The 26,804-nt window shown below is 38.3% G+C and overlaps 5 protein-coding genes and 1 pseudogene across 6 annotated transcripts; 5 read left to right on the forward strand and 1 right to left on the reverse strand.

Moving 5' to 3' along the window:
- Window positions 1–119: 119 nt before the first annotated feature.
- Window positions 120–2,104, reverse strand: PNSL1 (PsbP-like protein 2). Its single transcript, XM_008235349.2, has 8 exons — window positions 1,947–2,104; window positions 1,764–1,875; window positions 1,254–1,337; window positions 1,101–1,174; window positions 886–1,008; window positions 733–804; window positions 536–632; window positions 120–357 (listed from the first exon to the last, which is right to left on the reverse strand). Exons 1-8 carry the CDS (start codon window positions 2,001–2,003, stop codon window positions 254–256), a joined length of 723 nt encoding a protein of 240 aa, XP_008233571.2. The 5' UTR covers window positions 2,004–2,104; the 3' UTR covers window positions 120–253.
- Window positions 2,105–5,007: 2,903 nt separating this feature from the next.
- Window positions 5,008–8,118, forward strand: LOC103332604 (receptor-like protein kinase THESEUS 1 pseudogene; annotated as a pseudogene). The gene has a single exon (XR_016127420.1). The product of XR_016127420.1 is annotated as a receptor-like protein kinase THESEUS 1 pseudogene (transcript).
- Window positions 8,119–9,247: 1,129 nt separating this feature from the next.
- Window positions 9,248–10,744, forward strand: LOC103332605 (aquaporin TIP1-3). Its single transcript, XM_008235352.3, is given in 4 exon segments — window positions 9,248–9,462; window positions 9,755–10,005; window positions 10,150–10,488; window positions 10,491–10,744. Coding segments are annotated over 4 exon segments (756 nt in total). The 5' UTR covers window positions 9,248–9,329; the 3' UTR covers window positions 10,524–10,744.
- Window positions 10,745–12,835: 2,091 nt separating this feature from the next.
- LOC103332606 (phragmoplastin interacting protein 1-like) lies at window positions 12,836–15,821 on the forward strand. The gene is made up of 4 exons (XM_008235353.3): window positions 12,836–13,490; window positions 13,800–13,971; window positions 14,421–14,467; window positions 14,554–15,821. Exons 1-4 carry the CDS (start codon window positions 12,937–12,939, stop codon window positions 15,578–15,580), a joined length of 1,800 nt encoding a protein of 599 aa, XP_008233575.2. The 5' UTR covers window positions 12,836–12,936; the 3' UTR covers window positions 15,581–15,821.
- A 1,748-nt stretch (window positions 15,822–17,569) lies between these two features.
- On the forward strand, window positions 17,570–21,322 carry LOC103332692 (phragmoplastin interacting protein 1-like). The gene is made up of 4 exons (XM_089053348.1): window positions 17,570–18,449; window positions 18,755–18,926; window positions 19,298–19,344; window positions 19,430–21,322. The coding sequence occupies exons 1-4, from the start codon at window positions 17,749–17,751 to the stop codon at window positions 20,799–20,801; spliced, it is 2,292 nt and encodes a 763-aa protein (XP_088909474.1). The 5' UTR covers window positions 17,570–17,748; the 3' UTR covers window positions 20,802–21,322.
- A 1,374-nt stretch (window positions 21,323–22,696) lies between these two features.
- Window positions 22,697–26,789, forward strand: LOC103332607 (PIF / Ping-Pong family of plant transposase). Its single transcript, XM_008235354.2, has 2 exons — window positions 22,697–23,291; window positions 25,645–26,789. The coding sequence occupies exons 1-2, from the start codon at window positions 23,153–23,155 to the stop codon at window positions 26,709–26,711; spliced, it is 1,206 nt and encodes a 401-aa protein (XP_008233576.2). The 5' UTR covers window positions 22,697–23,152; the 3' UTR covers window positions 26,712–26,789.
- Window positions 26,790–26,804: the final 15 nt, after the last annotated feature.

Below are 26,804 nucleotides of genomic sequence, written 5' to 3' on the forward strand. Positions count from 1 at the left end.
CTGTTCAAATACCTTAACCCTATCATTATTAATCCAGTTGTTGAAGTTGATTCGATGCTCTCTCTTTTTTGCTTCTTCTTCATTATTCTGTACATCCGTACTCGGTTGATGCAAAGACATCGAGAAGAAGAATATAGCAACGGATTTCTTAGAAAGTGTATATATATACACCAAATGGGAATTTCATTCCTAAACACGAAAAACAAATCCTGAATTTCACATCGGAGATTGGCTTGCTCCATGACATTGCATCTCAGATGTCAAGCATCCTGAAAGAGTCTGCTACCACTTTAAGCTGGTTGCGGTATCTTTTCCACCGCCTTTCATTTGCTACCACAATTAGGGTGTAAAATCTCCCTGTAAGACAGAACATGCAGTTGTATTGAATTTTGGAACTACGTTAGCTTCTTCATTCTTGCAAGAAATGAGAAGAAAAAAACATGGAATCTTTGGTATGTTAGGTTGTCCGACTGGGAATTTCGACCGGGTAGATTCTTGTGCAATCTAAATATTTGTTAAGATGATGGATACTTACCATTTCCAATGGCTACGGTTGCAAAGGAATTGGTAGCAAAGTTTGGAGTTTGAAGTCCATACTCGACGGTGTAATAGTTTTTCCCATCTATGTTTCTCTGCACTCCATAGATAGCCAATGCAGGAGTTATGAAGATGTTAGAGTTGTACAGTGCAAGAGTTCTTCTATTTAAAGAGGATAAATGCAAAGAATACAACCTCCTGCATGCCAAATATAGTTGCATACTGGTTGGGTGAAGCCAGTTTATATCTAACCAAATCGGAAACAACCTGTTCAAAATGGAAACTTGTCTTAAACTTCATAGAGAATATAAAACAACCCAAACAAAAACAAAAATGCGAAGGTTTTACCTCTTCCATTGGACCCAATTCATGAATATCTGTTTTATTTGTTGGTAAAAATCTCACTCTAACATTATGCAGTTGCATATATCTGTCCTTGAAGGCAGAGTCATGTGCCCTGAACTCAAAATCCTGAAAGATGAAACCACAGAAATTATTCTGATGAAGAAAGAGATTTTCCCTGTGGGAAAGATTAGGCTTCTGCATTATGTTGATTTTCTTACCCTCCAATCATAGGGGTAGTAATAAGAATACCCATCTTCTTTGTCAACAAAAGCTCTGTACTTTTCCGGTATTTCTTCACATTGAAGAGAATTGGTTACCAATTTATAACTCAGAGGATATAGTTTACAGAAATACAAGTTTAGGCATCATACCTTCAGCAAAGAGGGAGCTTGCTTGAAGTAGACTTGTAGTTAGTGCTCCCACTCCTAAGAGTAGCGGCCTTCTCTTGCAATGGCCTGAATTTCATCAAGCTCATCAATCAGTTAAGGTTACAACGCTTACTGGAATCTGATGAAGTTTGAATCAAAATCATTCTATATATGTAAGTATTACCAATTTATAATGACAATTTTCTTTTGGCCAATGTTAGGAAGGAGGAGGGGGAAGCTCACACACGACGGGTACTAACTACACACTCCGTTGGATATAATGACAATTCATAAAACATATTCTTCAGGAAAAAACCACTTACATTATACAAATTAAACCAGGCAATTAATCAAGAACAACGTACGAGAAATTTTCTAGAAAAATGCACAGAGAGCCAAAATTCACGTAAATTGAAGCAAAACTCAGAAGCAATGTTGGGTGCCCATCAAATATGGCATGCTATAAATATGCAACACTAAAAGAAAGAAAAAAGCTGAGATGGGTAATCTTACTTTCATCAATGGAGGCTGGCTCGGGTGAGCATGTGATGTTTTTGGAAGAAAAATAAGCAGTGGTGTTAGCTCGTGGCAACTCATTGTTGTGATTAGGCAGAGTTAATTGAAACTGGTGCAAAAACAAATACAGGGATTAGTCTTAATGAAGATCGCTCAAAGATATAAACTTGGTGCGTTTACCTTGTCAGGAATGGTAGTGGAGACCCAGCTCAGTGAGAGAGATGACGAAATTGCCATATTTGATTGTAAGAAGTGGATGGTGGAGACTCAAGCTTTCAGTTCGGCTTTTTGATGGGGGTTGAGTGGACTCTGGCCCGGCGAGCTCTTACACGGGACATGCACGTGACTAAAAAGAAGGCTTGATAGTATTTATTTTATATTTTTCTTAATAAATTAAAAGGTAGAAAATGGTGAACATTCAAAATATCAGAAAATGTCATTGGTTAATCCGAACATTAAGAATTAAAATTATTAATTAAATGAGAGTAATATGATAAATTCACACTTTTTCATATTTAAAAAATTAAAATTAAAAAAAAATCAGATAATGAATCTTATTTTAATGGAATACAACTACCCATTATCATCATACTCCAAAAAAAAAAAAACCTCTATTATCTTTTTTAATTCTAAAATAAATTTAAATTTTCGTGCATGAGGAGAGGTTAGTTTTTCTTAAAGAAATTATGAACGTCTATTTGTCTATTTCAATATAAGTATTTCTAAAGTAGGAACATGAGAAGACATTAATATTGTGCGGCATTGGTCTCCATCTAATGGTAATTTTGTGAAGATAAATGTTGATGGTGCTGTCAATTTGCTAATTGGTTTTAAGGTTTGGGGGTTGTCATACGAGATAGTATGGGTGATTTTTTTTTTTTTGGTCAACTAGTATGGGTGATTTAATGTTGGCTGCCTATAACGGTCTTCATGGCATGTTTTTTCCTAAAGCTACTGAACTTTATGCAGCAATTATGGGATTACATATTGCAAGTCAAATGGGCCATCGTTCTGTCATTTTGGAAATGGATGCCAAAGAGATTTTATGAATCTTCAAACTTATTAGCAAAGTTGGTCGGTGGAGGGTGCTTTAGTAGATGAAATCAGGGGCCTTTTTAATCGTTTTGCTAATATTTCTCGTCACTTTGCTCCACGGGAGTGTAACTAGGTTGCTCATCTATTGGCTAAGCAGGCGATCCTGTCTCAGGACTATCAAGTGTGGTTAGAGGATGGTCCTTCATGGATTTTCTGATGTTTTGGCCAATGATAAATTATTTTCTTAATTTAATTTTACACTAGATGTGATGTAGTGGTACTCTTTTTCCTTGACCAAATTTTCCCCTATTTGGGGGTTTTTAAAGGCAAGGTTTTAATGAGGCCACACTTGTTACATTACTAAAGTCCAGTCTTCTTTTTGTACTATGACATTGTTGTTTCAATGAAGTTATCTCACTTCGATAATAATTTTTTTTTTTTTTAAAAAAGTATTTCTAAAGTATTTGCAATTTAAAAAATGGAGTATTAGAGAGGGTTGGGCCCAACCCCATATTTAGTGCAGGTCGGCGCAATTGACACATTGATGCCTGGGTTACTGGCCCATACTCAATTATGGTTGGAAAGGTTTGGTTAGTTTCCTAATAGGAATGGGAGATTTTGCCTATGACTTGCGTGACAAGAGACGTGCTTTCCTAAGCACTATATAAACAGGGACTTCCTTCCTAGCCTAACCTAATTTTCTAATTGAGAGATCAAAATTATCATGATGGAAGTGGACGGAGAAAATCATGATGAGGGTTTGGAAAGAAATTACCAGAGGAGGCCACATACACTAAGAAGAAGTAGGGTAGAAGCAATCGAGTGGACGCTGGAGCACCACAAGCAATTCGTGGACACCATGAACCGGTTATGTTTGGGAGATCTCACAGTTCGTACACCCAGGAGGACGATCCTGATTGTGGAGCTCATGAACAACGAGGCCTTTAGGCTTATTCCCCGCTCAACTCTCTTGCGCCACATCAAGCTCTTTGAGCGTTTTCAGAGTTGCCAGAAAGCCAGTAGTCACAGTGATTTGATGAGAGACTTTGAACGGCTTAACATTAATAAGGAGGAGGACTTGTCGTTTTCATGGACACCGAAGTACTTGTCGTTTTCATGGACGCCGGTGTATCACGAGGACTTGGTGGAGGCAGTGATCCAGCTGGGTGGGCTTGGAAAGGCAACCGCAAAGGGCATTCTGAAGCTGCTAGAGCACCACCGTGACCTCACCGTTCAGGCAGTGTCGTACCATCTCTCTGGGTTAAAGAATTTACAGAAAATGACTCGAACATTTCTAGAAAAAATCCACTAATCGACTCAAACATTTCAAGAAAAAAATATACTCGTTATCTTATGAGAGATATAATCTTTGTGTCTCTCGTACATCTAATTTAGTATAGTTATATGTGAATATATCTCTCGTCACGTGAAGATTTATTGTGATTGTGTGGCTAGATTAGTTAATGAGATGTATTTTTTATTAATTGAATATGAATATTTCAGTTATCTTGAAACTCTTTGTTGTGGTTTGCTCATTCAGTGTTTTTTTCCTTTGTACAGATGCTCATTCAGCTTTTAAATTTACCCATCAAGGACTGGTCTTTTTGGCATTTGAATGTATGAGTTTTGGTTACCCAAGATGAGAAAAAACAAAATAAAATATGATGAATTTCTGACCTTCTTTTCCAACACTTAAAAAAAGTTTATTAACCAAATTGTGGATTTTATATTCCCTTTTTAAAAAATGGACAGAGGTATTCATGTTCTCCATTGTAAACTATAAATAAATTTTGGGCATAGGATGAATACATTAGAAACAGGACCACTACTTAAATCAAACCAAGGGGAGGAGCATGTGATCATCATTAATTATTTTTTGCCTAGATCACACTTGAACAAAATTGCCATGCTTCTGTTGAGCACCAGCTTTTTTGTAGCTTAATTTAAACTAATTTAATCAGATCACATGCAACAAATCATTATTTATTTATTTATTACTGTAGCTGCATAATAATATATTGAATCTTTAAGCCTGGTCTGGGAGCAGCAAATGGTTTGCAAATGAAAGCAGAATACAGTTGGTCAACACTCAACAGGAATCTGCTGACTGAATTAGAGAAAAAAAACAAAACCAAAAAACAGAGAATCTTGTGGATGGTGCCTTAAAGAAAGGGAAGATCTAAGTTCTGGAAGAGGGTTTAATGATTTCAAGAAAGACACATCACACTTAACACATTTATGAAACTTAGACTTGAATCTGACAATATGTCTAACTGTATTTTAATATTCTTTATTAGACAGTCACTGGCTAGACCTTGGAAACAGCATCTTCACTCACTATCATCCCTTCAACACAACCCCAAACTGCCTCTTTTTCCTATTCCACTCAGAAAACTCTCTCTCTCTCTCTCTCTCTCTCTCTCTCTCATATTGTGTTTTTGTTCCTTCCACAGAATCCCAGCCTTATTATTGTTAGTTCTTACCCAAGTAGATTGAAGAACAGGTATGCTCTGCTTTCATTTAATTCTAAAGATGAAGTTTGTGCATACACAGCATTTACATACCAAAATCAAGGCAAGGTTACAGGCTATGTCCTCCTAGTGATATTAGTAGAAATATTTCTCATTTCTGTATACAAAAATGGGTTGTCTAAATGGGATTTCCTTGATTTGCATTGTTCTTTGTTTTTCATCAATCCCATCGGTTGTATTTGTATATGCTTCTTTTGTTCCTCAAGATCAATTCTTTATTGATTGTGGGGGAAGCAAGGCAGTGGAGTTTGGGGATGGCAGGGTTTTTCAGCCTGATTCTGGGAACCCACATGTTACTTTATCTTCACAAGGCCACACTGCAGTTTCAGATCATGAAACCAGTTTGTCAAACCACTCAAATCTCTATACTTCTGCCCAGGTTTTTAGAGAAACTTCATCTTATACCGTTAACACTAAGCAGATTGGTCGTCATTGGCTTAGATTGCATTTTTACCCTTTTGAGAACCCAAAGTTCAATTTGAAATCTGCAGTCTTCTCTGTTGTGGCTAATGGAATTACACTGCTTCATGGGTTTTCTTTTTCGGAAGTTGGCAAAACCTCTCATCTAGTGAAGGAATATGTTTTTGAAGTCGATGGAACAAGTTCCTAAGAAACTGGTTGTTACATTGTCACCTTGGAATGGTTCAATTGCATTTATCAATGGGATAGAGGTTGTTTCTGTGCCTGATGGGCAATTCCCAAGTACCAAAGTAATGCCTGTTCCATTGGGGCCTGCAGTTGATGTTCCTAAACATGTCACTTTCGAGACGGCGTATAGGATAAACATGGGAGGTCAACATATAACCCCCAAGAATGACTCACTGTGGAGGACATGGGATCCAGACCATGCTTTTCTTGTCAATGCTGCTGCGGCCCGGAACGTTACAGCCAATCCCAGCAGAATCAAATACTCTGATGGAGTTTCAGTTGAAATTGCACCAAATTGGGTTTATGCCACAGCTCAAGAGATGGCGGATGCACAGGTCAGCAATCAGAAATTTAACATTTCATGGGCATTTGAAGTTGAGCATGGCTTCAGCTATCTTATCAGATTGCATTTTTGTGACATTGTAAGTGTAGCTCTCAATCGTTTGGTTTTCAATGTGTATATCAACCAAAAATCTGCTCTAGACTATTTTGACATCTCAAGCAGGACAATGGCATTATCAGCAGCTTACTTCATAGACTTTGTGACAAATATTTCGATGGGCTCAAATCGGATTTTGGTGCAAGTAGGTCCTCCTATGTTAAGAGACCTCCCATCCAATGCAATCTTGAATGGTTTGGAGATTATGAAAATGAGCAATCATAGAGACAGCCTTCACGGGAATCTTCCAGGGAATCATAAAATGGACACAAGATCACTTGCAGGCAAGAAAAAGTGGATGCTGCTTGCAATTTCTTCTTCAGCAGCAGGGTTTGTAGTTTTGGTGCTCATGTCAGCTGCCTTCTATTTGTATTGGCGTAAAATCCATCAAAAGAAGCTGAAGCCTCAGTGCTCAGCCTGGATGTCATTACCTAGCCATTTGGGGATTTCTGATTCAAAAGTTTCCATTTGCAGTTATGATTCCACAGCACATTCTCTTAGTTTAGGCCGCATTCTGGCTTTCTCAGAGGTTCGTGAAGCAACGAAGAACTTTGACAAGAGCTTGGTTTTGGGAGTGGGGGGATTTGGAAAGGTTTACAGGGGAGTGCTAGAAAATGGGACTGTGGTTGCAGTGAAGCGTGGAAATCCAAGGTCACAACAGGGACTTATTGAATTCAGGACAGAAATTGACATGCTATCAAAGCTCAGGCACAGGCATTTGGTTTCTCTGATAGGCTACTGTGAGGAACTCAATGAGATGATCCTTGTTTATGAGTATATGGCCAAGGGTCCTCTGCGAAATCACTTGTATGGTTCGAATCTTTCTCCGCTTTCTTGGAAACATAGGCTTGAAATTTGCATTGGAGCTGCAAAAGGCTTGCATTACCTTCACACAGGAGCAGCAGAGAGCATAATTCACCGCGATGTTAAAACAACCAACATACTTCTTGATGAAAGCCTCACTGCAAAAGTGGCTGATTTCGGATTGTCAAAGCTAGGTCCTACATTGGATCAAACACATGTAAGCACTGCAGTGAAGGGTAGCTTTGGTTACCTTGATCCGGATTACTATCGTCGACAGCAGCTCACGGAGAAGTCAGATGTGTATTCTTTTGGAGTAGTTCTGTTAGAGGTCTTATGTGCTAGGCCACCTATAAACCCTGCCCTCCCTAGAGAACAGGTTAATATAGCAGAATGGGCTATGAGTTGGCAAAGGAAGGGAAGACTAGAAAAGATTATAGACCCCCATCTTGGAGGACATGTCAATCTTGATTCTCTTAGAAAATTTGGTGAAACAGCAGAGAAGTGCCTGGCTGAATATGGAGTTGATAGGCCAACAATGGGAGATGTTCTGTGGAATTTGGAGTATGTTCTTCAACTACAAGAGGCTTCTATACAAACTGTTTCATCTGAGAACAGTGCAAATTACATCCCATACACGCCAGAATGGCTCCCCCAAATGAGTGATCAAGAATCTGATGCAACATCAAGTGCTGTGTTTTCTGAGTTGTTGGATCCAAGAGGAAGATAAAATTATCAAAGAGGGTGAGCTATGATCACACACATACTCGTACCAATATAGTTTTTTTTTTTTTTTCACTTCTCACTTAGTTTCATGATTTATATTATATTATTGTTTGCAGATCAAAATGCAAAGGAGATATGAAAATCTGAATTGATGGTCTATTTCCATACCCTATTTGATTGATTTCCTATTTTCAGTTTACCTTTTTTTCTTTTTCTAAATTTTTATGAGTGTGTTGGGCCTGTGTTATGATCCAGCAACTTGGAGGCCAAGACTAAGCTAATATCTTAGTTCAATCCAATTAAGTTGAAATGGGCCAGAAAAATAAAGTTATATCCTTCCAGAAGTGAGAGAGAGGCAGACGTTAGTTAGATTATTTGATTAAAATAGCGTGTTTGGTCCTTTACACTCGTGTTTGATCCCTCTCTTTATATTAGACTAGTTTAGAATATTGAACTAGAAAAACGTGAGAGAAAGAGTTTGCAATAAAATAAACTTCAATCATGCAATGATATGATGCAAAATGATCCACATGATAAAACAAATCCTCCACTTAGCCTTAACATCCAAGAATTGGTCGGTCCAATTACAACAAATAAATTGGTGCACCTCCTTTGTCGGCATACAGAATATTAGTTTGGAACGTTGTAATTAATAAGCAATTTATTTTTCCAACTTTTTCCCCAAAAAGAATTTTATCATTTTTAGTGGAACTAATAATGTTCATGGGCCTTCTAATAATATAATAATATAAGACTCAACTCAACATTGAAAAAATTAACAACATAATTAAGAATCTAATTAACATTATTTTTATATACAAACGACACATCACCGATTGAAACAATTCGGTCGTTGTGGGACCATGACGACGCAAGTTTTCCTGCAGGGACCCACCGCCGCGCTACGAAAACGACACTCGTTTTGAATAGTCAAACGTCGGTTCGTCCCACTCCAAAAACTCGCCGGCCATTTCTCGCTCGCGCGCATAACCACTACACAATCATCAAGCGGGGCCCGCCACGTCACTTGGACGGCGATCCTAAATCTCCTCGGGCTACTCTTTTTGCCGATTCAGCCGTAATGAAATTTCATCACCACCACAAACGTGGGAGAGCCGTACCAGGGCGAACGACGCGTCGCATTCATGAGCTGTAAAGCGACCGACATGTGGCATCGAGAAGAACCCACACCACTCTCGTCGCTCACTGGCCCTACAGATTTACTTAATCTTTTTTTACCGCTGACCGGCTAGACCCGTTCCATAGCCGTTGTTTCAGGTATTTATAGGGCAAATCCTATGCTTGTAAAGCAAAGCAGTCGACAGTGGAAGCTAAGAGCTACACAGAGAAACAAAAAGGATTTGAAAGAGGAATTTGAAGAAAATGCCAATCAATAAAATTGCAGTTGGGACGCCAGGAGAGGCAAGCCACCCTGATGCCATAAGGGCTGCCTTTGCTGAGTTTTTCTCTACGCTCATCTTTGTTTTTGCTGGGGAAGGCTCTGGCATGGCTTTCAGTAAGACCCATCAATTTCACAATTTCAATATATTTGTCTACAAAATTGTTGTTACTCTTGCCATGATACACATTGTTCATTCATTTCTTGACGACTTGATTGTTCAACGTTGCCGTTCGTGGTCACTTTTCACATCAACATGGATTGGTTTATGCTTTCTTTACTTGTGTGATACGTGAGAGAGATAAATGTTAGCTTGATACATGCCTTTTTCAAAGTATGTGATTATCTAACTTTTTTTTTGCTTTCTAATTCAATCGGCTAATCAAGGGAAGTTGATTAATTTTGGCAGACAAGCTAACTGACAACGGATCAACCACACCGTCTGGGCTTGTAGCTGCATCACTGGCACACGCTTTTGCACTTTTTGTTGCGGTCTCTGTGGGTGCAAACATTTCCGGGGGTCATGTGAACCCTGCTGTCACATTTGGCGCTTTCATTGGTGGCAACATAACTCTGTTGAGAGGCATTTTGTATTGGATTGCACAGTTGCTTGGATCAGTTGTTGCTTGCTTGCTGCTCAAGTTTGCCACCGGTGGATGGGTAAGTAACTTGTTGGTCAACATGAGCGCGAACACGTGATGCTAGCACATCTACATCAATGACCATGGTAGCATTGTCCAAGATAATTTATTGATTTTACGTGTCCCTAACTTGACGTTTTGATTATTCATTTAACCCCTGCAGGAAACGGCAGCATTCTCTCTGTCGTCTGGTGTGTCAGTATGGAATGCTCTAGTGTTTGAGATTGTGATGACCTTCGGCTTGGTTTACACAGTGTATGCCACAGCAGTTGATCCAAAGAAGGGCAATGTAGGCATTGTTGCACCTATCGCAATTGGTTTGATTGTTGGTGCCAACATTTTGGCTGGCGGTGCGTTTGATGGTGCATCCATGAACCCAGCAGTGTCGTTTGGCCCTGCTGTGGTCAGCTGGTCATGGTCTCACCACTGGGTCTATTGGGCTGGCCCATTGATTGGTGCTGCCATTGCAGCTCTTGTCTATGACAACATCTTCATTGGTGATGGGGGCACGAACCACTACCCAATAATGATTTTTAGACAGTTGTCCTTGCTTGGTTAAAGATTTAAGGATGCAAATGTTTGTTCAACTGAAGGGGCTCATGGGAACTGAATGATCAAGTCATGTTTCATGTACTTTTGTTGTAGGTTTTACTTTTACTAGTGTTTTGTTTTGGTGAGGAGAGTAGAACTCAGCTAGTTGGTTTGTCTTTTCAAATCTTTGGAAATGCATTGTTTGTTTTATAAACTTCTGCTTCAAATTGATCTGGTATCATCTACTTTTACACTGGGAAAACAAAAACATGGGTTGTGGTGGCCGATTGATGAAAAGCATGTTTAAAAGATGAAACTATGTTCAGAACCACAAATTTCAAAACATCTATGGGAATTATAGTAAATCTTTAGACCCACCCATGTGAAGAAGTTTTGTACACAACTCATTAATATATTTTGCTTCTTCCAAAAACACTAGGGAACACTTGTTTTGCATCCTTTCCATGTTTTGCTCAAACTCTTTGGCCTCTCCCTAAGCAATTATCACTTGACGCTGCTGTGATGAGTGGCTCCACTGTAACTAGATCCCTTCTTACGCATCCTTTCTCATTCTCTTGATTTGTAAATCCTTCTTCTAACTTCACTACTTTCAGATGAGCCAATATTTTATGGCTTTTGACTTCTCCCTTTCTAACTTTGACCCAGAATAAAAAATAATAATAATAAGAGTTGTGCTTGCCATGCAGTAGCTTTTAGGATCATTCTGCACATCATAACATAACATAAAACCACATAATTGTATAATATCTATTATTTTTTAAAGTTTTGGAACTAAGAGAAGGGTTGAAATTGCAACAAACTTAATGGGACTTGTAAATTCCCAACAATTATACTCTATTATTTGTGTTTGTGGTTTGCTTGAAAGGAAACAACCAATAACGAACATTGGAAATTTGTAGCTTGCCTAACAAAAATAAGAGAATAATTTTCACGAAGAAGGCTTATCTAAGACTCTATTTCTTAAAAGTTAAGAGATAGAGCTTCATCTAAGAGCCTTAGAATAAGGTCCTCACTATAAAATGATTTCCGCATTCCCAGGCTCAAAATGTCAAGCCCAGGCCCACGCACCGAACCACCACTCTGAATCCACCATTGGTTTCGCCCAAAATAAATCACCGTGCAACAGTACGACGTCGTTCAATCGACTACGCTTCCCTCCGTTTTCCCTACTTAACCAAAACCTCAGGCCAAAAGGCTTTAGCGGCTTTGGCCCTTGCCTTCTCATTCTCTTTGGAGAGTTTCTTCAGTAAAAGCCATCACTTCGAAAGAGTGCAGAGATGGTTTTGTCAAACAAAAGGCTGAAGCAAAAGCCAAGAGAAACACTAGCTCAATCCGTAGTATAATCGGTAGCTAAAATAGACAAGCAAACTGATAGGTCAGAAAACCCAGACTCGAATTCTTTTTAATATATATTATTGGTATTCAATAATATGCTAAAATTATGTGTATAATTGAAAATTTTGTAAAAAACGAGTGTATTAAACATGAAAAATATATACGTACATGAAAATGCTAAATTCTTTATACAAGTAATAGCTCTGGAAAAGTAAAAACTCAAAAGGAGACAATAGAGGCTCGGATAATGGCCTAATAGTAATGCATAAGGCTATAAACTATCATTATCGATAAACAAAAATTGGGGAAAAATATATATAAATTTTTTAAAATTTGACAGGGAAAATGAAGTCGTATGTAAAGCGTATAGCCGCTCGGCTATACTATTTATTAAAAAACAAAACCGCAGTTCTGTGGCTATACTTTTTTTGGGAAAAAAATTTTATCCCGACTCTAGCTGTGCGGCAAAAGTGAATTTTTTTTTATGTCTACTAAAAACCTTTTATTTTTTTAAAAACACTAGGTAAAGCCGTGCGGCTCTACGATTTATTTTAAAAAAAGGGAGACCGCCTGGGTTCTAACTCTAACACTGCTTGGCCACGTGTCAAAAGAGTATAGCCGGGCGGCTATACTACTTTTATTATAAAATAAATCCCAGTATAGCCGTCCGGCTATACTATTTATGGCCGCCTTGCGCCGCACCCATAGTCGTATAGCCGGCTATACTTTTTTTTTTTAATAGCCGGCCGGCTATACTGTCTTTACTAGAAAAAACCCAGAACATAGCCGAGCGGCTATACTATTTATTAGAAGGGCTCCCGCATTTTTGTCTAAAAATGTCAAGCCCAGGTCCAAGCACCGAATCCACCATTGGCTTCGGCCCAAAATAAATCTCTAAGCATGCACCTGTACGACGTCGTTCAATCGACTACGCTTGCCTCCGTTTTCCCTACGAACTAAAACCTCAGGCCAAAACCTTAGGCTTTGGCGGCTTTGGCCCTTGCGTTCTCATTCTCTTCAGAGAGTTCTTCAGTAAAAGCCATCACTTCGAAAGAGTGCAGAGATGGTTTTGTCAAACAGAAGGCTGAAGCAAAAGCTAAGAGAAACACTAGCTCAATCCTTAGTAGAATCGGTAGCTAAAACCGAGCCGCAAACTGATGGGTCAGAAAACCCAGACCCGAATTCGGAGCCCCAGTCGCTGAAAGTGCTCCTGGACTCTGCAACCCAGAAACCCAGATTGTCCAAGCGAGAGAAACGTAGAAAGCTCCTTGCTTTGCGAGGTTCAGAGCCGGTGAGTGGGAGTGGCACTGGTGGCAATTTTGAGGAAAACAAGGGCGAGGAAGATAAAGGGGAAGTGGAATCAGAGGATTTGGGGGATGAGAAGAAGGAGGAGAAGAAAAAGAAGAAGAGGAAGAGAGATGAGGAGGAAAAAAATGGAGTTTTGAATTTAGAGGAAAATGAGGTTGTGAAGGAGGAGGCTAAAAAGCCAAAGAAAAAGAATAAGAAGAAGAAGAATAAGAAGAGAAAGAAGGAGGCAAAGAATGAGGAAGAGAAAAAGGATGGTGAGCTTGGGAAGGAGGAGAAAAGTGTCAAAGAGGCAAATCATAACAGTGATAGGTAATTTTAGACGATAACCCTTGTGCTCAAATTGAATTTGTGCTTTTTTTTTGGTCAACTTTGTTTTTATTAGGATATTGTTTAATTAGAATTTTTAGTTTAATTTTTTTGTTTTGGTAAGTTCAGTTTCTCTGTTCCTATATTTTACCTCAACACTTGAACCACTAGTGTTTAGAAAGTGTTTAGTAGAAGATCAGTTGATTTTGTATGGGAGGCAATATAGATTGATCGGAAGATATCTGCTTTCTATGTGAAAATGTGTTCTATAGTTTTTGCCTCATTCTGGATGTGTTCTGTCATTTTGTTTAGGCAAACGAATGGGGATGTTCCTACAAAAGTTTATGTTGGAGGCATTCCTTATTACTCGACCGAGGACGATATTCGAAGTTACTTTGAAAGCTGTGGCACAATAACTGAAGTTGATTGTCTGAGGTTTCCTGACAGTGGGAAGTTTAGAGGAATTGCTATTATTAGCTTCAAGGTAAGAAATTTTGTAAATTATTTTCTGCATTTAATTTGGGCAAAATAAGAAAACTGTGTATTTAAGTCCTTGCTAATGTAACTTAGAATTGAAATTCTCTTCACAAATCTTACAAGCAAAGTCTTGTGGTGGTGATGGTGAGCTGCCAAATTCTCCTGGCTCCTCCACTTTGGATATGACTCGTCAATATGTTTTTGAACAAATCTTACAAGTCAGTTAGTTGTATTCTTAGTGATGACACTAAGTAGCTGATCTGCCTAAATTCAGTTAAATAAGGTTCCAGAATGGTAGAGTTATATGGCCTAATCTGTGGTAGAAATAATAGCATCACACAACCTCTGAATCAATTTATGCTAATCTTTTGTTTTTCGATTATTAGAAAATATAAGTTCATGCTGAATACAAGATTGTTTATCGTTTCTCATCTCAACATTCTAATGTTTCTACAGACAGAAGCTGCCGCTAAACGAGCCTTGGCTCTTGATGGAGCTGAAATGTGAGTTTGGTTCTCATTGGTTATTCAATTTGTTGTAGAATTGGCCCATTCTCACGTGATTCTAATGGAACTTCTTATTGTCTCAGGGGTGAACTATTTCTGAAAATCCAGCCTTACAAGGCAACTCGAGCCAATAAAGTATCTGATTTTTCCCCACAAATTGTGGAGGGGTACAATAGAATCTATGTTGGAAATTTGTCATGGGATATTACTGAGGATGATCTGAAGAAACTTTTTTCAGATTGCAAGATATCATCTATACATTTTGGTATGGATAAGGAAACAGGGGAATTCCGAGGTTATGCTCACGTGAATTTCTCTGATAGTCTCTCACTGACGCTGGCATTGAAGTTAGATCAGAAGGTTGTATGTGGAAGACCTGTCAAGATAAGCTGTGCAGTACCTCTGAAAAGAGCAGGGACCCCTTCAAATTCTGCACCTACAAATTCAAGTACCCATTCAATATCAGTAGCCCCAACCACAGGAGCCAATTCGATACCAGTAGCTACAACTACAGATACAGGAGCTGATAATACTGAGTTGAGTACTGTCAGTGGTAAGATAAAGAGGAGGACATGCTACCAGTGTGGTGAAAAGGGACATCTCTCATCCGCTTGTCCAATGGCAGCAACTACGTTTTCAAGTACCCATTCAATTGCTGTAACTACAACTACAAGTGCCGATTCGATACCAGTAGCTTCAACTACAGATACAGGGGCTGATGATATTGGGTTGGGTGCCGTCAGTGGTAAGATTAAGAGAAGGACGTGCTACCAGTGTGGTGAAAAGGGACATCTCTCATCCGCTTGTCCAATCACAGCAACTACGTTTTCAAGTACCCATTCCATATCCATAGCTACAACTTTAAGTACTGATTTGATACCAGTAGCTACAACTACAAGTACCAATTCAATACCAGTAGCTACAACTACAAGTACCAATTCGTTACCAGTAGCTACAACTACAGGAGCTGATAATGGTGGGTTGAGTGCCATCAGTGGTAAGATTAAGAGAAGGACGTGCTACGAGTGTGGTGAAAAGGGTCATATTTCTTCAGCTTGTCCAAAGAAGCAATCTGCTGATAACAATGCAAGCATGCAGACAGTGTCCTAAGTTTTCCTGTTAACTATATGTAGGAAAAACATATTATCCTTCTCATCAAACTATTATTTTTTCGAATAGGCTGAAAAGCCACAGATTGCAGCTTAGTTTGAGGCAAAGATTTGTAGAACTGAGATGTTTCTTTCTTGTTGATAAAGCAAATTTTGATTCTTGCTTAAACTCTCCATGTCAAAAGGAACGATGAAGTGTTTTCATGTACTTTTGTTGTAGGTTGAGTGTTTTGCTTTGGTTTTATGTTGTAAGAGGACAGTAGAGCTCAGCTAGTTGGTTTGTCTTTCCAAATCATTTGAAATGCCTTGTTTGTTTTGTAATCTTCTGCTTGAAATTGATCTGCTATCATTTACTTGAATAGTGGGAAAATAAAAATATGGGGGTGTGGCAGATTGAAAAGAAAAAAAAACATGTTTAAAAGATGAAAATATGTTAAGAACCACAAATTTCAAAATATGTATGGGAATTTGGGTTGGTCTAAGAAGCAAATTATAGTAAATCTTTAGACCAATGTGAGCAATGTTCTGTATACAGCTCATTAAGCCATTCCAATTTGATGCTGTTAGGATTAGTGGCTCCATTCCACTGTAACTAAATCTCTTATATGCTCTGCCAAAGATGTCTCATTCTCTTGATTTGCAAATCCCTCCAACTTAATTACTTTCAGATGAGGCAATATTGTATGGCTTTTCACTTCCTTCGACGACGGAGCTGTGCTTGCCATGCAGTAGCTTTTAGGATCATTCTGCACATCATTACCAGAGTATAATTGTGTAATGAGAGTCAACCAAAATGCCTTTGATGAACCTCCAGTCGCGCTTCTCTGTCTCCGGGGAAAAGCTCCAACTCCAAGTGGAGTTTATTGTTGGCTGCAATGGTGGCCAAGAGGAGATATATTCAGATCAAGTTTGTCAATAATGAGATAGAAATCCAGCAACCACGGCAGCAGCAGCATCTAAATAGTATAGCCGTTCGGCTATACCGCCAAAATAGAATATTTTAAGAGTACAGCCGGGCGGCTAAAGTATAGCCCAGCGGCTATACTACAAAATAGAATATTTTAAAGGTCTAGCCGTTCGGCTATACTCTAAAATATAATATTTAAATAGCATCGCCGCGGCTGTACTCTATAAATAGAATATTTTAACAGTATATCCGCGCGGCTATACTATGAATATAATATCTTTTCTTAAAAGTATAGCCGCGCGGCTATACATTGTGTTCTTGAAAGCAAACTGGTTTCTAATGCAGATTCTGAAGGGAGAAAAGAAACAATGCAGCAGATAATCTCATTTGGGAAATTTCCAAACAAATCATCTGTCTTTTCCTTCATCATATCTCTATTTGGCTAATTGCCACAAATCCCATTTGGTATAAGTTCACATTAGTTGAACTTGAAAGAACCATAATAATATTAGATATAATGTTTTTGCATTGGATTTCAAGATCTTTATGCATGTGTTGTTAGCATTTGATGGATTGACAAATTTATAAACATGAACTGAAATGAAAATCTCAGACCCAATTTTGAGTCTATACAATAATGCCAAAAAGTTGAATATGGTTAAGCTTCTTATGAGGTTGAGTTGTTGACTTTGCACAAACTTGTAAGCTCTCTAATCTTTGATTTGAATTCACTTTTTATAATACATCGTCCCCTGAAAATCAAGGTCAAGGAAAGATAAGGGAAAGATGCGTCAACGCTTTCTAAATAAAATAAAAACTTATTTACTGTATCACTCAATGTTCCATGGCTATAGCGAAAATGATGCCATTAACCTATGTCATGACTTTATCTCAACCCTATTTATCAAATACAGGTAAGTAGCCTGAACAATATCTTGTTAGAAATGAAAAGAGGTTGATATAAACTTTCGGAATTTGCTTTGATATCTATAAAATTTAAAAATTGTTTTTGAAACGTAACATACCGTACCTCAAAAATTGTAAGTTTTTTTCCATTTTGGGACATGAATGAAGAAAGCTTTATTTCCTTTTCTGCCGCTTTCTTTTTCGGAAATTTCCTTTTGTGTTTCTTGGGTACCTAATAATTGGTATCAGAGCCGTTCCGACCATGGGAACAGCATGGTTACCCACCGGCGACGCTGCCTCACTATCTTCCACTCGTCTATTTTTCCGATCCTACACTCCCACCGCCATGGACTGGCATGTTCGACGGTAACCTTGGGGTGGTGTACTATTGGAACCCCCAAACCAACGTTTCTCAGTATGAACATCCGGCCTCTTCCAGTTACCCAACCACCCATCTCATCAATTCTCCAATCCCCCAATTTTGGAACTCACATGTGCCGCTGGACTACACAACCAACTCGCCTCACCGTCTCACAACACCGACGCCCACCGATCTTGCTGCACCCTCTAACATGGGAACCGGCTCCGTTGCACATCCGCTTCATACCTCTCTGGAAATCCCAGACCCGAATTCAAAGCCCCAGTCGCTGAAAGTGCTTCTGGACTATGCAACTCACAAACCCAGATTGTCCAAGCGAGAGAAACGTAGAAAGTTCCTTGCTTTGCGAGGTTCAGAGGCGGTGAGTGGGAGTGTCAGTGGTGGTAATTTTGAGGAAAACAAGGGCGAGGAAGATAAGAGGGAAGTTGGGTCAGAGGATTTGGGGGATGAGGAGGAGGAGGAGAAGAAAAAGAAGAAGAAGAGGAAGAGAGATAAGGAGGAAGAAAATGGATCTTTGAGTTCAGAGGAAAATGAGGTTGTGAAGGAGGAGGCTAAAAAGCCAAAGAAAAAGAATAAGAAGAAGAAGAGAAAGGAGGCAAAGAATGAGGAAGAGAAGAAGGATGGTGAGCTTGGGACTGAGGAGCGAAGTGTCAAAGAGACGGGTAACAACAGTGATAGGTAATTTTAGATAGTAGCCTTTGTGCTCAATTTGAATTTGTGTGTGTGTGTGTATGTTTTTTTTTTTTTTTTTGGGTAAACTTTGTTTTGATTATGATATTGTTTAATTTGTTGTTTTGGTAAGTTCAGTTTCTCTGTTCTATATTTTACCTCAACACTCGAACCACTAGTGTTTAGTAGAAGATTGGTTGATTTTGTAAGGTATGGGAGGCAATATAGATTGAATGGAAGGTAAATGCTTTCCATGTGAATATATGTTCTGTATTTTGTGCCTCATTCTGTCTGTGTTCTGTCATTTTGTTTAGACAAGCGAATGGGGATGTTCCTACAAAGGTTTTTGTGGGAGGCATTCCTTATTACTCGACTGAGGACGATATTCGAAGTTACTTTGAAGGCTGTGGCACAATAACTGAAGTTGATTGTCTGAGGTTTCCTGAGAGTGGGAAGTTTAGAGGAATTGCTATTATTAGCTTCAAGGTAAGAAATTTTGTATATATTATTTTCTGCATTTAAGTTAGGTACAATTAGAAAGCTGTGTATTTAAGTCCTTGCTAATGTAACTTAGAATTGAAATTCTCTTCACAAATCTTACAAGCATAGTCTAGTAGCAGTGAGCTGCCAAATTATCCTGGCTCCTTGACTTTGGATATGACTCGTCAATATGTTTTTGAACAAATCTTACAAGTCAGTTAGTTGTATTCTTAGTGATGCCACTAAGTAGCTGATCTGCATAAATAATGAATCAATTTATGCTAATCTTTTGTTTTACGATTATTAGAAAATATAAGTTCATGCTGAATACAAGATTGTTTATCATTTCTCGTCCCAACATTCTAATGTTTCTACAGACAGAAGCTGCCGCTAAACGAGCCTTGGCTCTTGATGGAGCTGAAATGTGAGTTTGGTTTTCTTTGACTACTCAATTTGTTGTAGAATTGGCCAATTCTCTCGTGATTCTATTGGAACTTCTTTTGTCTCAGGGGTGAACTATTTCTGAAAATCCAGCCTTACAAGGCAACTCGAGCCAATAAAGTGTCTGATTTTGCCCCACAAATTGTGGAGGGGTACAATAGAATCTATGTTGAAAATTTGTCATTGGATATTACTAAGGATGATCTGAAGAAACTTTTCTCAGATTGCAAGATATCATCTATACATTTTGGTATGGATGAGGAAACAGTGGAATTCCGAGGTTATGCTCACGTGAATTTCTCTGATAGTCTCTCGCTGACGCTGGCATTGAAGTTAGATCAGAAGGTTGTATGTGGAAGACCTGTCAAGATAAGCTGTGCAGTACCTCTGAAAAGAGTGGGGACCCCTTCAAAATCTGCACCTATGACTTCGAGTACCCTTTCAATATCAGTAGCCCCAACCACAGGTGCCAATTTGATACCAGTAACTACAACTACAGATACAGGAGCTGATAATACTGAGTTGAGTTCTGTCAGTGGTAAGATTAAGAGGAGGACATGCTACCGGTGTGGTGAAAAGGGACATCTCTTGTCTGTCTGTCCAATTTCAGCAACTATGTTTTCAAGTACGCATTCAATATCCATAGCTACAATTACAAGTACTGATTCGATACCAGTAGCTACAACAAGAAGTACCAATTCGATACCAGTAGCTACAGTTACAAGGACCAATTCGATACCAGTAGCTGCAACTACAAGGACCAATTCGATACCAGTAGCTACAACTACAAGTACAGGAGCTGATAATGGTGGGTTGAGTGCTGTCAGTGGTAAGATTAAGAGAAGGACATGCTACCGGTGTGGTGAAAAGGGACATCTCTTGTCCGCTTGTCCAATTTCAGCAACTACATTTTCAAGTACCCATTCAATATCCATAGCTACAACTACAAGTACTGATTCGATACCAGTAGCTACAACAAGAAGTACCAATTCGATACCAGTAGCTGCAAGTACAAGGACCAATTCGATACCAGTAGCTACAACTACAAGTACAGGAGCTGATAATGGTGGGTTGAGTGCCGTCAGTGGTAAGATTAAGAGGAGGACATGCTACCGGTGTGGTGAAAAGGGACATCTCTTGTCCGCTTGTCCAATTTCAGCAACTACGTTTTCAAGTACCCATTCAATATCCATAGCTACAACTACAAGTACTGATTCAATACCAGTAGCTACAAGTACAAGGACCAATTCGATACCAGTAGCTACAACTACAGGTACAGAAGCTGATAATGGTGGGTTGAGTGCCATCAGTGGTAAGATTAAGAGAAGGACATGCTACCGGTGTGGTGAAAAGGGACATCTCTTATCCGCTTGTCCAATTTCAGCAACGTTTTCAAGTACCCGTTCAATATCCATAGATACAACTACAAGTACTGATTGATACCAGTAGCTTTAATGACTAGTACCAATTCGATACCAGTAGCTACAACTACATGTACAGGAGCTGATAAAGGTGGGTTGAGTGCCATCAGTGGTAAGATTAAGAGAAGAGGTGAAAATATCTTCAGTTTTTCCAAAGAAGCAATCTGCTGATAACAATGCAAGCATGTACAGTGTCCTACGTTTTCCTGTTAACTATATGTTGGAAAAACATATTATCCTTCTCATCAAACTCACCATGTCAAATAGAATGAAGAAGTGTTGCCAATGTCTAGTCTAATGGAAAAGGGTATTGACTTGCAGACCAGTGGTATCAAGTTCGAACCTTTGTAGTACCTTGATAGGGTTAGTGTGTGCCTGTGTGTGTATATTGATTGTATTTATAAAATTTAAAAACAAAAACAAAAAGGGACGATGAATTGTTTTCTCTTTTGCTTTTTGTAAGTATGTGAAAACTGAATTGGTATTCTTCTCACTGTTGGGGGAAAGTATATATAGCATGTACAGCCAAACTAAGCTAAACCTGTCTTAACACTTTTTATATGTTATTGAAAAGACATAAAATGATTTTTTCCTGGAGTTAGCAGACTATGGTTTTATTCGAAGATGGGCCTAACTGAACCTGAGCCAACCCAACCTAGTACGTTAGAACATTTATAGGCCCAAGTACTGTCAGATATACAAAGCCTTGTGGGGCCATGTACTACACACATTTTAACGCAGTTCCATGTCGCCGCTTTGTGACAAAAAAGGCTTCTTCTTTTTTTCTCTAAATAAGATCAGAATTTTTTAATTTTTTATTTAGAAATAAGATCAGAAAAAGTTTAAGAACACCGGTGTGTGATGCGTTCCAAAACTTATGATATGTCTAATGAGCTCCCAAACCATCATGGATCCTTAACCACTATGAGCTGAGACGATAGTTCACTTTATATTTTCTTTCAGTCTGTAATTCTTATTATTTGGGGGGAAAAAATAGATTGAACCCTCAATTTTCGAACCCTACCTGGAATGTATGTTTAAATTTTACATAAAATGAATTCATCTACCCTTCATTTGAATGAAGAAAAATAACTCAGAATTTAGCTAAACATCAGAAATTGAAGAGGATTTAACTAAAAGTCGAGAGTTTTTATGGGAAGGATATAATTTGGTCACATATAAATGTAATGAAGTATAAATTACGGTCTTCAGTTTTTTTATTGGAAAAAAAAAATCAAATTAGAAGCTGTTAAAGATGAGGTGGAGAAAAGCTTGGAACTGGTTCAAAAGTAAAATTGCAAGGAAAAACAAAAAAGACAGATTTGGGAGCTGGGTCACCCATCATCCCTTCATCAATTAATGACAACAAACGTCCCATTTCCTTACTTACAAGCACACCATATTTTTTGGCTACCATTGGATGAATTTTTCTACTTCAATTTCACCAAAATACATTGCTGGTAAAATACTTCCATATTTTTTGTTTACAATAATATATGAGTATCATGCAAACTCATAATTTTTTTATTTACGGCACAAAAATAAGTAAATAAATAACAGTTGGTAGTGAGTGATTGATGCTTTGTAGAAGAAACTTTTTTTTTAATCAACTAGAGATGGGAATATCGTTTACGGGAGTGTAAAGTCTCTTGAATTATAGATCAATGATCTCAAGTTCGAAATCCCGTGAAATATTAACAGTATGCGTAAGAAAACTCCTCCATCTTTCCGATGTTGACACACAAAAAAACGAGAGATTGTAGTTTCGAACATGAACCTCTTGTAAACTTAGAGATGAAAACTATCATTAAACTAAAAAAGAATTAATATTTTTTGGGTTGTTGAAAAAGAGATATGATATAATAAATAGACAAACAGAGCGAAAGAAAGAGGTAGGAAGTCCGTCATGTCCAGAACTTAATATTCATTGTCTTGCCCTGAACAAAAATACCAACGCGGGTCACTTGCAATCACAACTTGTTTGGCTCCCTCTACACCTCTCAACCTTCTCCTTCACGTATTTTTCTTCAACTTATTAACACTGGCATTGCATGCTTTGAAATCCAACAAAAAATAGCACCTATATTTATATATCGCGCATCGCATATATGTATGTATATATATACAAAGTTACAAACCTTCATCTTCTAACCCCACCCTTTAAGCCAAACCATCTTCTTCCACATATATAACATTTATGCATCATGTTCCTTTTGCTCAGCATCTCTGTTTCTTCCGTTGTCTTCAAATTGGAGGTTTTTGATTAATGGGTTTTCTCCGTCTCCCTCTGAATTGTATGAGATTCTTTAATTTTCTTGGTTGACACTTGAGCCTTGACTTGCCCGAGTTTGTTTCCTTCAAAGTTTTGAAATGGGACCCGTTAGAGGGATGAAGAGGAGGAAGAAGGCAGAGAAGAAGGTTGACCAGAATGTGTTAGCTGCAGCTGCTTCACTGAGTTCTCAACCCCAGCCCGTCGATTGGTGGGACGACTTCTCTCAGAGAATTACTGGTACAAATATTCCCCAAGTGCTTTGTGTTTCGCATTATCTTTTACTTGGGTTGTTGGTTAATTTGTTTTATTGGGTTGACTGTAAATATATGCATTGGTTTGGCTCTCAGTGGGTATATCTGGTTTGTTGTTTATGAGTATTTGATGATATATTAGGACTTGGGTCCAATGCAGTTTTGAAGAATTGGATTGATTTTATAATGCATGTATGTTTGTTGTGATTGTGCATAAAGGATTAACTTCTGCAAATGGATTTCTGGTATATATTATTACAATCTAACAGTTCTTAGCTTCTGTTGATTTGATTTATCGCGCTCTAGTTTCTCCTACCTCATCGATATTGCTCAGACAGAGCACAGCATGCCTAGTGTGGTGATAATTGAAGACACCAATTTAGGTTTCCCTTGTATCAGTGAAATCTAATGACATAGGTCAATACTCAATTCTGTTGTTAACTATAAGATTGAGTTTTTATATGTATTATTTCCTTGAAATAAAATGATGCAAATTAAGAACTTTGTTAGCAGTTTCCTGATTTATAATTCTGAAAACGATCAAGACTTTCTTTGCTGGTTATGTTATTGTTGTTTTGTTGATTTTTAATGTCTCTATTAGCAGGCAATCCTGTTAGTGTTCATAAGAGAAATTTGGTCTAAGTATGTGCTGAAATTCCAAAACAGGCTACATCTAGTTCTCAATTATTAGATTGTTAGATTGTAGTAACGTATGATGTATGTTTTTCTTGAGATAAGATTGCGGTATACATTCATAGTATATGCATTTTCTTCTCTTCAGCCTTCTTGTATATTATCTTGATACTATCAATTCAGGTTCATCATCGTGAATATGCCCTGTATTCTTGATTAGATTCTGGAAAGCCTGTTTGTATGCTTGACCACTGCTTACTTAGTTACCCAACATATAGTTATGGGTATCTCTTGGCATTGGCGTTCAATGGCTTTTGCTTAGTGTTTTGCTATTTCCTAAGAACAATATATGTTTGGATGAGGGGTCACTATAATTGAAAAAGTAGCTGTCCTGGATTCTTGATTCTAAGCCTTATTGGGATTGGACTGGCCAAAATCAGTGCTGCAAAAAATTGAAACGAAGTGAGAGAACTGATTTGGAAAACATTTGTAGGCAAACAAAGAACAATCAGGCACCTATGTTTTGTTTTCGTTGTGTCCTGAGATGACAAAATTAGGTTCAGAAGTCTCATTTGTTAGTTGAAGAGTATTTATTCTGATGAGATGTTGATAAAAACTGTGCTCTTTATCTTCTTGTATGTTAAGTGAATCTATAAATTTCAAATTCTGTTGACAAAGATATCCTCTAGGTTTGGATTGTTCTAATTTCTTTGTTTAAAACAATACAAAGTGCTGTTCTTTAATGAAAAAAGTGAACTTATTGCACTTTTCTGTACTTTTCTTAAGAAATCAAAATATGCAGACTTCTCAATTGAGTCTTTCCAATTACAAATGAGATAGCTTTCCTGCAGAGCATTTATCTCTTATATGCTGTTCTGTCGGATCCATTGTGGGAAGCTGTATCATTCCTTGGCCTGATCAGGTGGGAGAGTAGTTCACAGAACTAAAAAGCTGCTTGTTTAGTCCAAAATGAGAGTATCAGTATGCTTATCTGGATAGAGTAGGTAGCATAATCATTAAAAAAGATGATGGGAATCTAGCAAACTAATTTTCTTTGGTAGAAGTAAAAAACAATCAATTGTGGTGGTTTGTAAAAATTTAAGAAGAAAAGGAAACAGTAAGCAAACGAAGACTGAAAACAAAGTAAGCAAACGAGAATAAGTACAGTGGCGTTATCTGCCTTTTTCATTTGGTGTCCTTTTAGTGTTTACAAATATGCTCATTTTATCATGCATTCAATGATTTTGGTTTGTGCAGTCTTATTGTTAAGAACGAAAATTTTCCCAGAATAAGTTTGAGTCGTACCTGCTAGTTGTACAGCAGAAAGGCATAAGGTTTTAGCGATGTGATTATACCAAATACCTAAAGCCCTGAAAGATTAGCTTTCAAACATTTGCTTAACAAAGTAATTATTAGTAAGGAATAGTTTAGCAAATAACTTTTTTCAAAAGTCTTGCTATGTGAAATGACTTTTGGTTATGTTGTTGTGTGAGGAACTTAAATTTGCACCATCTTCTTTTTCGACTTTGCTTGTGTTCGAGTCGACTACAATTTGGACTATATCAAAACTCTAACTCTTGCGATTAAATGAATTTTATCCTCTTCTACAAAGGTTTCTAATCTTTTGGTTCTGCTATGGGAATTGACATAGAGGTTCTGAAAACTCACATTGATAAATGATTATATTTTTGTTCTCTACTTTCTAGGCCCTTTATCATCAAAATCAGAAGATAGAATGAAATTTGAATCTGTCCTCAAAGTTTCGAGAAAGACATTCAGTTACATCTGTTCACTTGTAAAGGAAGATATGATGACTAGCAGCTCAAACTTCAGCTATTCAAATGGAAAGCAGTTGTCTCTAAATGACCAAGTTGCTGTCGCTCTTAGGAGGCTTAGCTCTGGTGAGTCCTTAGTGAGCATCGGTGACTCATTTGGGATAAACCGATCAACCGTTTCTCACATTACCTGGAGGTTTGTGGAAGCAATGGAAGAAAGAGGGCTGCACCATCTTTGTTGGCCTACAAAGCTTGGTGAAATGGAGGAGATAAAGTCCAAGTTTGAGAAAATCCGCGGCCTTCCAAATTGTTGTGGTGCAATTGACATCACACACATCCTGATGACCCACCCTACACCGGGCTCACCAGATGATGTCTGGCTCGATTGCGAAGAAAAATGCAGCATGATCTTGCAGGCAATCGTTGACCCAGATATGAGGTTCCGTAACATTATTACAGGATGGCCAGGAAGTTTGAGTGATGAGCTAGTCCTTCGGAGTTCAGGTTTTTTCAAGCTGTGTGAAGAAAGAAGTTGTTTAAACGGGAAGAAGTTGGTGCTTTCAGAAGGAACAGAAGTAAGAGAATACATAGTTGGAGATTCTGGTTTTCCTCTCTTGCAATGGCTTCTCACTCCTTACAAGGGGAGGGAGCTCTCAAACTATCAGTGCGAGTTTAACAAGCGGCTCTCTGCGACGCAGATGGTGGCGCGCAGGGCGTTGGTGAGGCTGAAGGAGATGTGGAAGATAATTCAAGGGGTAATGTGGACGCCTGATAAGAACAAGTTGCCAAGGATTATTCTGGTTTGCTGTATTCTGCACAATATAGTTATTGATTTGGAGGATGAGGTGCAAGATGAAATGCCCTTGTCTCATCATCATGATCCTGGTTACCGGCAACACACTTGTGAATCTGCTGACAATACTGCCTCTCTCCTGAGAGAGAAGCTTGCTCTTTACTTGTCTGGAGAGAAGAACCTTGCTTCAGTCTTACCTGGTTGAAATTGGAAATCTTATAATCTTTTGGGGAACTTACTTTTGTAGAAACTATAGTTCTAAATATAATTTTGGCTGAATGAATCTCTCGCTCAAATT

Source organism: Prunus mume, linkage group LG5 (genome assembly GCF_029339155.1).
Source record: "Prunus mume cultivar Tortuosa linkage group LG5, ASM2933915v1, whole genome shotgun sequence".
NCBI lineage: Eukaryota > Viridiplantae > Streptophyta > Magnoliopsida > Rosales > Rosaceae > Prunus > Prunus mume.